The 13,802-nt window shown below is 41.8% G+C and overlaps 1 protein-coding gene across 1 annotated transcript in view; it reads right to left on the bottom strand.

Moving 5' to 3' along the window:
* DPH6 (diphthamine biosynthesis 6) overlaps positions 1–13,802 on the bottom strand; it is a 2,556,557-nt gene that overhangs the window by 258,612 nt on the left and 2,284,143 nt on the right. Inside the window, exon 14 of the mRNA XM_044073989.1 lies at positions 5,982–6,378. Within this exon, the coding sequence (XP_043929924.1) occupies positions 5,982–6,378 (397 nt within the window). The remainder of the gene's footprint in view (positions 1–5,981; positions 6,379–13,802) is intronic.

Below are 13,802 nucleotides of genomic sequence, written 5' to 3'. Positions count from 1 at the left end.
ATTCCTGATACCTTTAGCGACCACCTCCCAGCCTTCATGCATCGCTCAACTAGTTCCTCCCCACACCAGCATCAATACATTCAAACTCATAACCTCAATAGCTTCAACCCAACTACTTTCTCAAATACTTTCAAACAAATGAACTGGCAAATTCTAAACATCCTTCCTCTTGACAAGGCTATAGAATACTTCATCTCTGTCTTCCTTGATACTTTAAACTCACTAGCCCCACTAAGAAACAAAAGGATAAAAACCAAAACTGTTCCTTGGCTACCCAAAGAGACAAAACAGATTATGCACCACAGAGACAAACTATGGAAGCTTTACCAAAACAATGAACTGGCCAATATCTTGCTCCAATATAAACAGCTCTGCAACCGTGCAAAACGACTAATCACCAAAGACAAAAAATCCTACTATATCAGACTTCAGTCCAATAACAATAAAAACCTCCCAAAATTCTGGAACTCAATAAACTCACTCCTCAATCCAGGCTCCAAGAACTGTCCTGACCCAAGTAAATCTGACCTTGAACTAGGCTCTGAATTTAACTAATTTTTGATACACACTATTACTACCCTCACCAAGACATTTCCCAGTAATAACCCAACTGCTCTATACTCTCCCCCTTCTAACTCACCTCATCTGTTTGAACTCAAACCCATCTTCACTAACTTTATAAAAAAACTTTTGTCCAAACTTAAACCTTGCTCTAACACTCCCGACAATATTCCCTCTTCCTTCCTAAAATGTGCTGCTGATGGCATTGCTCTCCCAATCAGCATCATTATCAACCAATCCATAAAAGAATCATACGTCCCCAAACTCAGCTTATATTCTTCCTCTTCATAAAGTAGGTAAAAATACCAGCATCTGAAACTTTCAACTCATTGCTTTGCTCTCACCAATCTCCAAAATACTAGAAAAATGCATCCACCTCCAATTTATGCCTTTCCTGAACCAAAACAATCTTCTCACTCCTACCCAGCATGGCTTCCGTCCAGGCCATAGCACAATAACCGCTCTACTCTCTTTCCTAGAAACTGTCAATCAAGCCCGAGATTCGGGACACTTAGTTTCTACTGTTTTACTCGATCTGTCTAAAGCCTTTGATATTGTTTCCCACAAGCACCTTCTCTGTCATCTCTCACACCTTAATCTCTCACATAATGCTTTATCCTGGTTCTCTAGCTATCTATCAGACAGATCACAGGCAGTCAAATGGAAGAACTCCATCTCTTCCTTCCTACCTACCCCAACTGGCATACCACAGGGATCCATCCTTGGGCCAATGTTTTTTAACATTTTCATCAATAACTTTCACACTGCTATTCCTGGTGCTAAAATCATTCAATATGCAGACAATTCAACCTTAGTCTGCTCTGCCTCAAACTTCTCTGAATTGCTGACTAAAATCCAAACTACCTTCTCAACAACTGAAAACTGGATGTGCCAAAACCACCGCTCTCTCAATGCAAATAAATCAAAGATTCTACTATTCCCTCCCACAAAGACCCTCTCCTACGATAAAAACAACTTCAAAGTCTACAGTCAAACCAACTCACCAATAGAAGTAGTCCCCTCTGCCAAACTACATGACATTACTGTAGATGAACACCTCAAGTTTGATATTCATATTCAAAAAAATATTAAGAAAACCCACCAAAAGCTAAGTATGCTGTATAGGAATAATCACTTTCTCTCCAACTCTACCAGGCAAACTCTGGCCTCGAGTTATCTTCTTCCTTCCTTATTATACGGAGCCCCTCTCCTAACCAACCTGTCCTCCTCTATCACCTCTAAACTAGAAAACTGCTAAAACAAAATCTCTAAATTTGCCTCCCATCACTGCCTAACCTTACAATCCCTGAATTGGCTTGAACTCCCAAATTACCTAAACTATCTCCAACTCACTACTGCACAGAGACTCATATTTCACCCAACAAAATGTCCCGCTCTAACTAACATCCTTCCCCCTTACACACTGAACAGAGCTCTCAGATCTGAAAATCAGAACTTAATTACTATCCATAAACCTAAACGTCCTGCTGGACAACTTCTCCTATCTTTCTCACTAGGCAAAAAATGGAATTCCCTTCCCTTCACACTAAGGACCATACCAAACTCAGAAAACTTCAAAACCCAACTATTCAAACACATGTCCACTAAATGGAAATGTACCTGCCTTCACCCAACTTAATCCAAGGGGGTTCTCGCTCTGGTTCCCAAGCTCTATAACTCTCATAGTTATCTTCCTATGAGCCTATCTAAGCTCTCAACAATTTCTATAGCTTCTCTCTAACCTCTCAACAACTCCTACAGCTACCCTCACACGACCCCCACCTTGTAAATAGCATTCTACTGTTGATGTGTGTATGTAAAGCGTATTTACATTTTCTTAAAAGGTTTGTATGTAAACTGTTTCGACAGCTAACAGATATCTGTTTTCTCAAATGAAACTGTATGATCCCTACCTTCAAGCTTAATGAATTTGTTAACTATGCATGATACTGAATGCATTTATGAGTAACTATTCTACATAATATTATCTTTAATATTAACTATCAGTTGTATCTAGTATCATGCATCTTTTCTCCCCAGGCCTCCACTGAAAATGGGTCAGTTCGGCCCAGTGGATTTCCCTGGTAATCAAACTGCAAATAAATAAATAAATAAATAATAAAATAACCCCATCAATCCTTGTTTATCTTCTATACTGGGTTTGATTCCTGACTTGTAATCAGATAAAGTGTGTCTGCATTTAATATTAATGCCAGAGCACTGTTTAGTTTATGGTATGACATGATAAACTTGGATGTGCTGCCATTGCATGGAATTTGTCTACTAACAATATAAATTTAAGATAGAGACAGAAATGAGTACTGACACCTCAGGGAAATTAACTAAATTATGTTATAGTACAACTCTGGTAGGCCCTTGCTGTCAGGAGGACAGAAGACTAATACGTAAATGTCACTGCTCTTTACCCATCTCTGGAGTGGTATTTATGGGTTTCTATTAGATGACCGAAGACGCATTCTATCGAATGCGTCTTGGTGGAACTTAAAACAATGAAAAAGCAAAATAGCAAAGTGGCTTTTAAGCGACTTCTTTCCCAGGGAAAGAATTAGCTTGGCCACTTCTGTTAATTTGCTGTTTTCGGCACTGTAGTGCGATCTCGGAGTTGGTACATTTAAGTAGGAGGGTATGGGAGGAGAAGCCCCCCATTGTATGTATTCTTTTAAATTTTTTTCCTTTTTTTTTTGGAACAGAGAAAATTGCTGTTCTGAGCTTTACAGACTGCAAGCTTTCGCTTACATGGGGTCAATTATTCATCATTCGCTTTTTTAAGCATTCAATGATATAATATAGACCTGTATTTATACTCATACTCTGATATAGTCTGCTATGTGCCACTGTTCACTGCTCTGCATAGGTGATTGCCATGAATCATGACATACATCCTCCAAAAGCTGTCACATATGCAGTGGTATACCACAGTGGTATACATTCAGTCCCCCCACCAAAAAAAGTGACCTAGGTGTCAGTCTCTCACTTCTCACTCCTAAAGATCCTCTGCATTCTAACACTTGAACACAGGCACAGACTGGGTGGCATACCTCTATCAGTGCTTTGTCTATTCATGTTTTGTGAAAATTCTGTGCCCACATTAATCCAATAATTTTACTTGTGCATTTCTACTGAATACAGCTGCAAAAAAAGGCATAAGGCCACAGATTGTAGGTTAAACTTTCTCAGAATAATGACTTACTATTAATGTAAATGTCAGAAAAGTGCCAACATCTATTAAACAATTCATTATTCTGCTAGATGGAAACTAAGCGCATTTCTTGAAAAACAAAACAAAAAAAAAAAAAAAAAAAAAAAAAAAAACAAGCAAATTTCTCAAACAACAAGACAAGCAAAACACCTTTAGTGCATATTAAAAAGTACTCACAATGGATTATTGTTCCACATCCATGAAAAGAAATTCTAGCATTCTGCTTCCATTGGAAACATGCAAAATCTTAACGCACATATTATAGAAATTTACAAGATTTTAATTTGGAAACTGAAACCTTGCTCAGGCCATCCTGAAGTTACCCTCCACTCTTTTTTTAATAAAGGTAGGTAGAAGTTAGACTTCCTGGGATGCAGAAGCACCATAATGTCCATATATTTCTTCCATCTTACTGATAATTCTGGATCTGCTCTGATTTATCATTCCAGTTTTCCATGCCTACTACCATAATGACATTTATCCTGCTATTTAGTATATCATACAAGGATAGAGCAAAATAAATAATCCTACAAGTGTAATTTCTTGCAGGGGAGGGTGTTCTGTATCTACTTCCTGTAACCCTGATGTAGGAGCTATCCCCCATACACCCTCATTCTGCACACCATCTCTGAGGACACACCAACTTGCAGAAAGGTAGATAAGTGTGTTTCCATCTTGTTTGAAGTGATGCGATCTTGGAGGTAGTATATTTAGAGACTGTGGTATGTAGGCACACCTCTCTCATCAGTGGGTGCAGGGAACACAGGCACAGCTAACCTGAAAAAATGTTGTTGTTAAAAGTTTTCTAATAGTTTGTTGTGGTAGTTACATGGTTCATAGGTTCATAGATTCATAGGTTGGTACTAGGCTATCAGCCCTAGGGCCTATACAAGCCTAGCCATAACAATTCCCTGGCTATTTCTTCCCACATTATTTACTTTCCTGGACCCCTGTCTAGCAGGGCAACTGACGTGATCCCTGGGGTGAATTTCCTTTCTCCCATCCAATCGTCAAGGTTCCTCTTGAAGAGGTCCAAAGAGGCACTCTGCTTGACATGTATGGGCAATCTATTCCAGAGTCTGGGGAGTCTCTGGGTCAGAAACCTATCCCTCCAGCATGTTTTGTTTATTGTGATGACAAGGTTTAGATCCCTGGAGCGTGTAGCTCTGAGGGATTGGGATTTCTTTAAGTGTAGCATGTCCAACAGCTCTGGGTTTGACATGGCCTTGTATGTTAAGCAGAGATCGCCTCTGAGTAGACGATATGCGACAGAGTATAGCTGGAGTTTTTAAGGCGGTCAGCATAGGGCATCTGCTTTAGGCCTGTGATTCTTTTAGTGAGGTATTTCTGAGGCCTTTCCAGTTGTTGCAGATGTCTTGAGAGGTACATACCAAATGGGGCGTTGTATTCTATAATGGGTCTAATGAGGGATGAGTACAGTGGGACAATGACCTCCTTTTTTCTGGATGAAAAGCCCTTCGTGATGAGGTGTGCCACATAGAAGGATTTCCTGACTGTTGTGGCGATGTGGTTATCGAAGGTGAGACCACTGTCCACCTGTGTCCCTAAGTCTCTTATCACACTTTCTGTGTTTAGTGTACTGCCACCTATATGGTAATTCATGGATACATGTTTTTTCCCAAAGGGGATAACAATACATTTCTTGGCATTGAGCTTGAGCCCATGGCTCTGGCACCAAGCATCTGTTTCTGTAAGGCCCTTTTGTAGAGTATCCACATCATTTGGGGATTCAATAATGGCTCCCATTTTGCAGTCATCTGCAAACTTTGTTAGCCAGAGTCCCTTAGTGTTGACCTGAACTTCAGAGAAGTAGATGCCAAACAAGAGCGGCCCCAGGACTGAACCCTGAGGTACTCCACTTGTCACTTGTCTGGAGCTGGATTTGGAGTCAGCTACTTTTACAGTGTGGGTTCTATCAGTAAGCCATTTAGCAACCCAGGAGAGCAGGACTTTCAGAACATGAAACTGTGCTTATGAAAACTGGGCATCAGTATGTCAAAGCAGTTCCTAACTTTTCAACTCCTCTGTCTGCAAATGTTAGTTTATATACCTAGTTATGTGCTAAATAATTAAGAGAGAAAGTGCACACCATTTAACATTTGCATGCTGACTTCTTTTCTTTGTAAGTGACACACATTTGATCAAATTATATATCATTTATGTACTGATAGGGTCTTACCTGTTAATAGAGAATGCCCACTTATGCAGTCCTTAATGTAAAAAGTCCTGCAACACAGAAGAGTTAAGTTGTCATCCTGAGAAAGTTCCTTCACAGCTGTCAGCATCACTGAACTCAGCTCATGCAACATGCTGTCCAAAGCCACTGAGGCCATTAATTGTGACGTCAGTGACAGCGACACAGAGAGAGCTACACTTGACATGGAACTCGATCCCACTGCTTCACAGTCTATTTTACATCCCTGCAGCTTTCCTGCCATTGAGATAAATTTTCTTTGAGTGGGATCATCATTCATAGCAACCACATGCCACTCGACAGATGCATCTCTTGGGAGGTGTGGTACCACAGCTACCACCAGAGGTCCATGGGTCACAGATGGTTCACCATACTCTGTTACCTGTAAAACACAGAAAACAGCTTCAGTTCCCACAAATCAATGCTTTACATATAACTGCCTCAGCAACTGGGGATGCTGTGTTCTGAAGTTTCTCTTGAAATCTGCGTCTGTAAAACTACAACAAAGACTGGGCATCAAAGGAAAACAGTCTTAGTAATCTGCTCTCCAGTATAACATAATGTACAGAAAACCATTGCTACAGCCATCTGCATTTTTATTTTCATTTAAACTAGATTATAGAAGCATCATGCTTACAGTATAAAGAATGAAATAACTCTTTAAATGCATACAAGGGCTTTTCTGCGACAATAACTCTTCAAAGAAGCACACACAGACATGGAATGACAGACACAGAAACAAACAAATAAGCAAACACCAACATGCAAGTATGTGTACACACACACACACACACACACACACACACACACACACACACACACACACACACACACACACACACACACACACACACACACACACCCTGTTTTTCCCTCTTAGGTTTGTTTAGATTTGAAAAAAACATTTTTGTTAGGGGTGGGGGGGCTGTGCATCCAGTGGTGAAGTTTTAGCAAAAAAAACAAGTTATGTCTTACCATAATGTTCCATCTATATTGTCAATCTTCATTAATTCTTGACTGTGGACTTGGTTCCAAGCCTCAAAACCGACTCGGGCATTTATTTCAGCTTGTGTCTTCCAAACTCTCGGCTTTACCCATAATGCTCCTCTTTAAATTACCTCAGATTGAGTTTGCCTAAATTAGTGGCAGATAAATAGCAATAAGAATTTGAGACCAGATATGTGTCATTAATATGAAGCCAGTTCTGGCATATTTTGATCCACTAAGAGTCTCACTCTAGGAGAAGGAGGGAGGGAGTGTCAAGGATTATTGAAGCTCGACAACACAGATGGAACATTATAGTAAGACAACTTCTTTATCTGATGTTGTCAATCTTCACAGAATCCTTGACGGTGGGACAGAATCCCTAGCTACCTGAATCTTGGGAGGTCTCACAAAAGAATATTCCTAAGCACCCCTATAGACCTGATCCACTTTGTAATGAGTGACAAAAGTATGAGGAGAAGACCAAGTGGCTGCTGCACAAATATCATCTAAAGAAGAACTGGCATGAAAAACTGCAGAAGTTGCCACAGCTCTAGCTGAGTGGGCTTTTACTGGGTGTGAAAGGTGGAGCCCTTTTGATTGGCAGATACATTTAATACAATCTCTGAGCCATTTCGCCAAGGTAACTTTTGACACTGGATTACCTAAAGAAAATGGGAAAAAAGCAACAAACAGTTGGTCAGATTTTCTGAAATCTTTTTTTCTGTGCAGATAAAATCATAGCTCTCTGGGCATCAAATAAATGAAGGGAATGTTCCCCTTTGTTGAAAAAATCATGGAAAAAGGCCTGTAGCTGAAGTGTCTGACTGATATTAGATTCTGAGACTACCTTTGGTAAAAAAGGATGGATTAGTCCTAACAGCGACCCCGTCTTTATGAAATATTATGTAGGATGATTTGCAGGACAAGGCCTGAAGTTCAGATACTCTCTTGGCAGATGTAACAATCACTAAAAATAATTTTCCAAGTCAGAAACTTCAAGTTACATGTAACTGATGGTTCGAAAGGAAGCAAAGTAAGGGATTGAAGAACTAGTGTTAGATCTCAGGGAGGAATGGGTTCTTTAAATGGAGATGTTAACATTAGGGTTCCCTTTAAGAAGGCTTTACAAAGTTTGTGTGACATAAGGGATGACCCATCAAACTCCGTATGGAAGTAAGAGATTGTAGCTAGATGGACTTTAATTGTTGAGGTAGAGGAACCAGACTGATAGAGGTTAGCTAAAAAATCCAAAACTTTATGAACAGGGGTCGTATAAGGATCAAGTTCACTCATAAAGACTCAACCAGCTCATTTTCCAATTTACTCTAATACAGTTTACTAGTTGAAGGTTTAAGATGGGCCACAATGATTTCATGGACAGGAGAGGAAAGGGAAGGATGCTTATCAATCACGGAAACTGGAGAAGCCACGCAGTGAGCTTGAGATGATAGAGGTTAAGATGAATCATGGCCTCTGGATGAGCTAGCAGATCTGGATCTGGTTCCAGCATCAATGGTTTCTGAAGAAGATGAGGCCAAAGGAAGGGAAAACAAACTTGTCGAGGCTAAAAGGGTGCAATGAGGATTATTGAGTTCTCCAACCTCTTGGCTTTCTTTAGAAACTGGGATAACAGAGGAGTTGGAGGAAAGGCATAGAAAAGACAGAGGGGGCCCAATCCTGGAAAACATCATCTCTGGATGACTCCCCTGGAGGGGGGGATTAGAGCAAATTAACTGCTGGACTTGTTGCTCAGGGAAGAGACAAAAAGATTGCAGCAAGGTTGGCCCCAGTGATGAAAAATCTTTCTTGCCACCACAGGATTGAGAGACCACTCAAGGCATGAGAATGGTTGTACTCAGCTGGAACTCCCTAGAATGTGTGCTCATTGCCAAACTCTGAGGGCATCTCGACACAGTGGGTAAGACTTGGTTCCCCCTTGTTTGTTGATATACCAGGCTACTGACATGTTGTCTGTCTGAATTGCTACTGTTCTTAGAGGAAGTGCATCCTAAAATGCTTGCAACGCTAACAGCACTGCCCTCATCTCTAGAATACTGATGTGCAAGTTGGCCTCCAGATGGGACAATCCACCAGATGGGACCATCCAGATGGGACAACATGCCTTGGACTGTCCTTCACAGATAATGCCCCCCCCTACCCTATCTGGGAAGCATTTGGGGTCACTATGACTTGGGGTTGCAGAAGGGATGAATGGACAGCCTGAAAGAATCTTGTTGGAGTGGAGCCACCATGAAAGTTCCTGTTTGCAGTGACTGGTAATGAAATTGTGGTGAGACATTGGCAGATCCATCAGAGACCACTGGGAGGCTAGCAACTATTGTTAAGATTCGCATGTGATATACTGCTAAGGGAGCTAGAGTAATTGAGGCTGCCATCGAGCCTAATGCTTGTAGGACTAATCTGTCTAGAACATTTTTGATCTGGATAATGTGGCTGACTTGAGATTTGATCCTTTGTAGTCTTTCCCGTGGAAGTGAAACATTACCTGCAACTGTATCCAACAGGGCTCAGATAAAGTCTAGTTGCTGTAAGGGTTGTAAATTTGACTATTTGTAATTTATTGTGATGCCTGGAGATGCACAGTATAATCTCTTTCTTTTTCTAACTGACGCCTGGTATGGAAATCCTTGCAGTCTTAGATGAGCTGCTACTGGGTCTATATTAAATAGTCACCCGCTTAGGTTGTCGAATGCCTAAACATCAACACCTAAACATCGACAACTTAAAATTGCGAATGGCCATTTCCAACAAGTTGTTTGGCCGTTACATGGATTTTGCAATGTTTACAACATAGAGCGATCTTGGAGTTGGTATATATAGTTGGGGGGTTTGGGGGGGGGGGGGGGGCAAACCCCCCACTTGATTTCTGTTTAAATTTTTTTTTTCACTTTGTCCAATGGCATTGTTTCCCTATGTGGAAACAGCCATTCTCAATCTTAAGTTGTCGACATTTAGGTGTCGACGTTTAGGCGTTCGACAACCTAAGCAGTCGACGATGTAATATAAACCCGCTGCTACCACCGCCATGCATTTGGTAAACACCATGGGGGCTGAGGTGAGTCCAAACGGCAGTGCTCTGAATTGGAAATGACTGGCTCCCAGCCAGAAGCTCAGGAACCTCCTGGAGTGTTTGTCCATTTTTATGTGGTAATACGCATTCTGGAGTTCTATAGAGCATATCCAATCATCTTTTTCCATGAATGGAAGTATAGACTATACTGAGACCATCCGATATTTGGTTTACCAAACTGCCTTATTGAACTGGCTGAGATCCAAAATAGGTCTCCAATCTCCTGTTTTTTGGGCACTAAAAAGAACCTTGAGTAAAACCCGGATCCTATTTGGTCTGGTGAGACTTTTTGGATGACTCTTTTGTCGAGCAGTTTTTGACTTTCTGCCACTGCTGCTTTCCTGTGACTTGGTGGAACAGCTGGAAGTCTTTTTTTGGGTTTTGGACTTATAAAAAGTGGAATATTTTAACCTCTGGATATGTATCCATGTACCCATTTGTCCAATTTTATCAGTTGACAGGTGGGCTAGCTCAGGGATAATCATCCCCCGACTGCCTCCAGAGGAAGGCAGTTGGGCCCCCCCTTCAGATGTGCTGGTAGGAAGTACCAGAGAAGGAATCTATGGAGCCCTGGTTCTGCGGGACACTTCTACTTCTAGGGCAGCATCTTCCATTACTTCCCCATCTGCCTTAGGGAAAGTCTTTGTCACATAAGTCCTAGGAAGGCCCTTGGGATTTCTTAAACCATTGTCTCCCACTTCTCTGGTTCCCAGAGTACGGCCGTTGAGGAATGGAGAAACATATGCCTACGGCAGAGTCTTCCCATCTTTCTCACATCTGGCCAGTGTGTGTTTTACCTTAGGGCCAAATAGGGATGATCCGTCAAATGGAGAACTGATGAATAATGCTTTAAATGGCTCCGCAAAGTTACACAAGCGCATCCAGGTGTGCCTGGCTATGCTTGAAGTCGCCACTCTTGTTGTCCCTTCAGCTCCATGGGCAATCAGCCTCATGGACGAGTTAGAAATTGCTTCAAGGGTGGCAAGCTGAGAAGCATATTTGTCTCGTACCCCTTCAGCTACTGCTCTTGAGAGGGTATCCAAGAGCTCTTAGATTAGATCCCTCTATAACCTTGTAAAGTGCACCATATAGTTCAAGGACCTAACAAGAAAGGTCGTTGAAATGTAAAAGTGCTTCCTAAACCTATCCATAGTCCTAGACTCCTTGTTAGGAGGATGGATAGTTGGACTTTCTTCAGCAAGTTCCTTCTTAGTGGCTGCCACTATCATCATGGCGTCTAAGGGTATGCCTTTGGACCAATGTTGTTCTTCTATGGGGGAGGAAAGGATCCAGTCAGATCTCTTGGGTATTGGTTCGATGGAGTCGGGCATCTTCCATGCCTGCTGTGTGATCAGCTTAATGAGCTCTTCAGCAGGCAGAGAAATCCAAGAGGTTGGACACAAAAAGCCTCCAGGTATATCGACTTCTCCGAAGAAGCCTGGAAAGAATTCCAGCTACCCCTCTGCTTCAGGATTTCTAGGATGTCCCAGAAGGAAACATCACCAGGGCGTGACCTGGGGGAAACTCCCCCTTCATCAAAGTCAGTACCTTCAATGAAGGACTCCTCCAGAGAGTCTAAATGCTTCCTCTTGCACTTTTCCTTCATAGGTACTTCCTCGGGGGGATGCTCTGAGGAAGTGTCCAAAGAGGAAACCACCAAAGAGGGTCTTTCCTGGAGCTTTTGTGCCCTCTATCCCATGGAATAGACTGATGGAAGCTCTGGTCAAGGAGAGGTAGTTTGGCCTGACAGGGATGGCAAAGACTGTGAGTCCCCAATGGATAAGGCCTTCTCCATGATTCGGAAGGCTGGTTCCCCCCCATAGAGGAATGGGATCTCGGAGCCGAAATAGACTCCTTCAGAACCAAAGTCCCACCCTGCACTGAGGAGGTGACCTCTGAAACCAAATCCTAGGTTGATTCAACAAAGGCCAAGGTACCAAGGGGCATGGAAGGCTCTGAAATAAATTAAGTCGATCCGTTCACCTCGGAACTGGCCAGGGTGTCTCAACCCTGGGAAGCCACTGGTACTGATAGCCTAGAGGAACTCTAGGAAATCCTTGGTTCTGGAGAGGAAGTTCTTACCGGAACTGAGACAGTCGAAGCCAGGTGTGTCAGAATCGTGGGTTCCATTGACTCAACTGGAGTTATAGGAGGAAGAAAGGATGGTGTTGTAATAGGGCCAGTCCTGGTGCTGACTTGGCTAGGAACCAAAAACAATCCCCTCGCCATGAGGAGCTGGTCCACCAGTCTCATAATGTCCGATTCCAGGAGACTCTTAGTGGATCGAACGGATAAAGTCAAAGGAGACCGACAGAATGCCAAATTCTGGTAATCACGGCCACTCAGGTAAAAAAACACACTCTCCAAAGCCAAGAATACAGCATCCATGGGACCAGACGACATACTGTGCTGTGTACTGCATGACCTACAAAATGAACTGGCACCTCACCTATGTGTCATGTTTAATCACAGCCTCACCTCAGGCTTCATGCTCACAGACTGGCACACACCTACAGTCATCCCATTCCACAAGTCGGATCCACTTTGGATCCCGGAAACTACCGTCCCATCAGTCTGACGAGCCTGATCTGCAAAGCCAAGTAAGGTACCAGAGGAAATTATTTTTGAGAAAGTAATAATCCAATCAGTAGCAGGTTCCCTACTGCTAGTTTTGTTGTATCTAGTTGGAGTTGAACTAAGCTGAGTAAAGCCATATATTAGAGGGGATGTCAACATTTACAGACAGCCAATCAACATTTAAGTCACCCAATATGATGTTTCTTTATGGATTTTAGTAGCGATCCAATGAAAGATATCTTCATCAGTAGTTATTTTACTGTCAGGTGTATGTAAATTCCTGATACATATGACTTTATGTCTGTTAAGTCTGAAAAGGGGGATAAAGATTTCTGCATTGTTAAATTGAGGGAGGGTATGAGGAGAAGAAAGAGTTCTAGAGAATTTTTATAGCTTATTCCAACCTCACCATTTTTTTCATTTTTTATGTCTAATTTTAGCCTGGGGAAGGATATCTTCATCATTTATACCCTTGTCTTAACTAAGTTTCAGTTACAAGAATGTGTAAAGGGCGATCCATGCATGATCTTCTGGGAGTTTATTTTAGATAGATGTTGTTTCTTTTTCTACATTAGCTGTTTAGACGAAGCCAATCTGAGAACCATCAAGGATTCAGTGTTTTACAATGATTGGTGGCACAGTGACTCAGTGTTAAGATCTCTGACTCACATACCTAAGGCCCATGGTTCTCTCCTGTTTTACGGTCATTCTCTCTGTAGCTTCTGCACATTCTCCTCATGTCTGTGTGGGTGTTTCACTCATGTTTCTTCCCTTCTTCATAAGCATGCTGGCTGACTGACAACACTAAATTTTCAACATATGTATACTTTATCTGTATTCCCCTTAGGGCCAGAGTTGTGTTTGAAAAGGGTTTGTGGATGAACCCACTTCCCTGATTAACAAATGTAAACTATACAGTCTACAATATTTTCAAGATGTAGCACCAGACACACAAGTGGTGACAATTTTCAAGTCTGTCAATACAGTCAAGATGTTAAAGAAAGGTTCCTTGACTTCTAGATACTACATAGCTGTAAATTAAAGTGCTCAGTTCTAAGTGCACAAAACTTAACAGCTTGAATACAAAACACATCTGCACAGACATACTCAGTATTGTAAAGTGTTGTGCAAATTAAGTAATATATAAAAAG

Source organism: Protopterus annectens, chromosome 6.part0, assembly GCF_019279795.1.
Source record: "Protopterus annectens isolate FY-2018-M chromosome 6.part0, PAN1.0, whole genome shotgun sequence".
NCBI classification, from domain to species: domain Eukaryota; kingdom Metazoa; phylum Chordata; order Ceratodontiformes; family Protopteridae; genus Protopterus; species Protopterus annectens.
The sequence above is the reverse complement of the archived record's forward strand: the minus strand, read 5'-3'. Positions and strand labels throughout refer to the sequence as shown.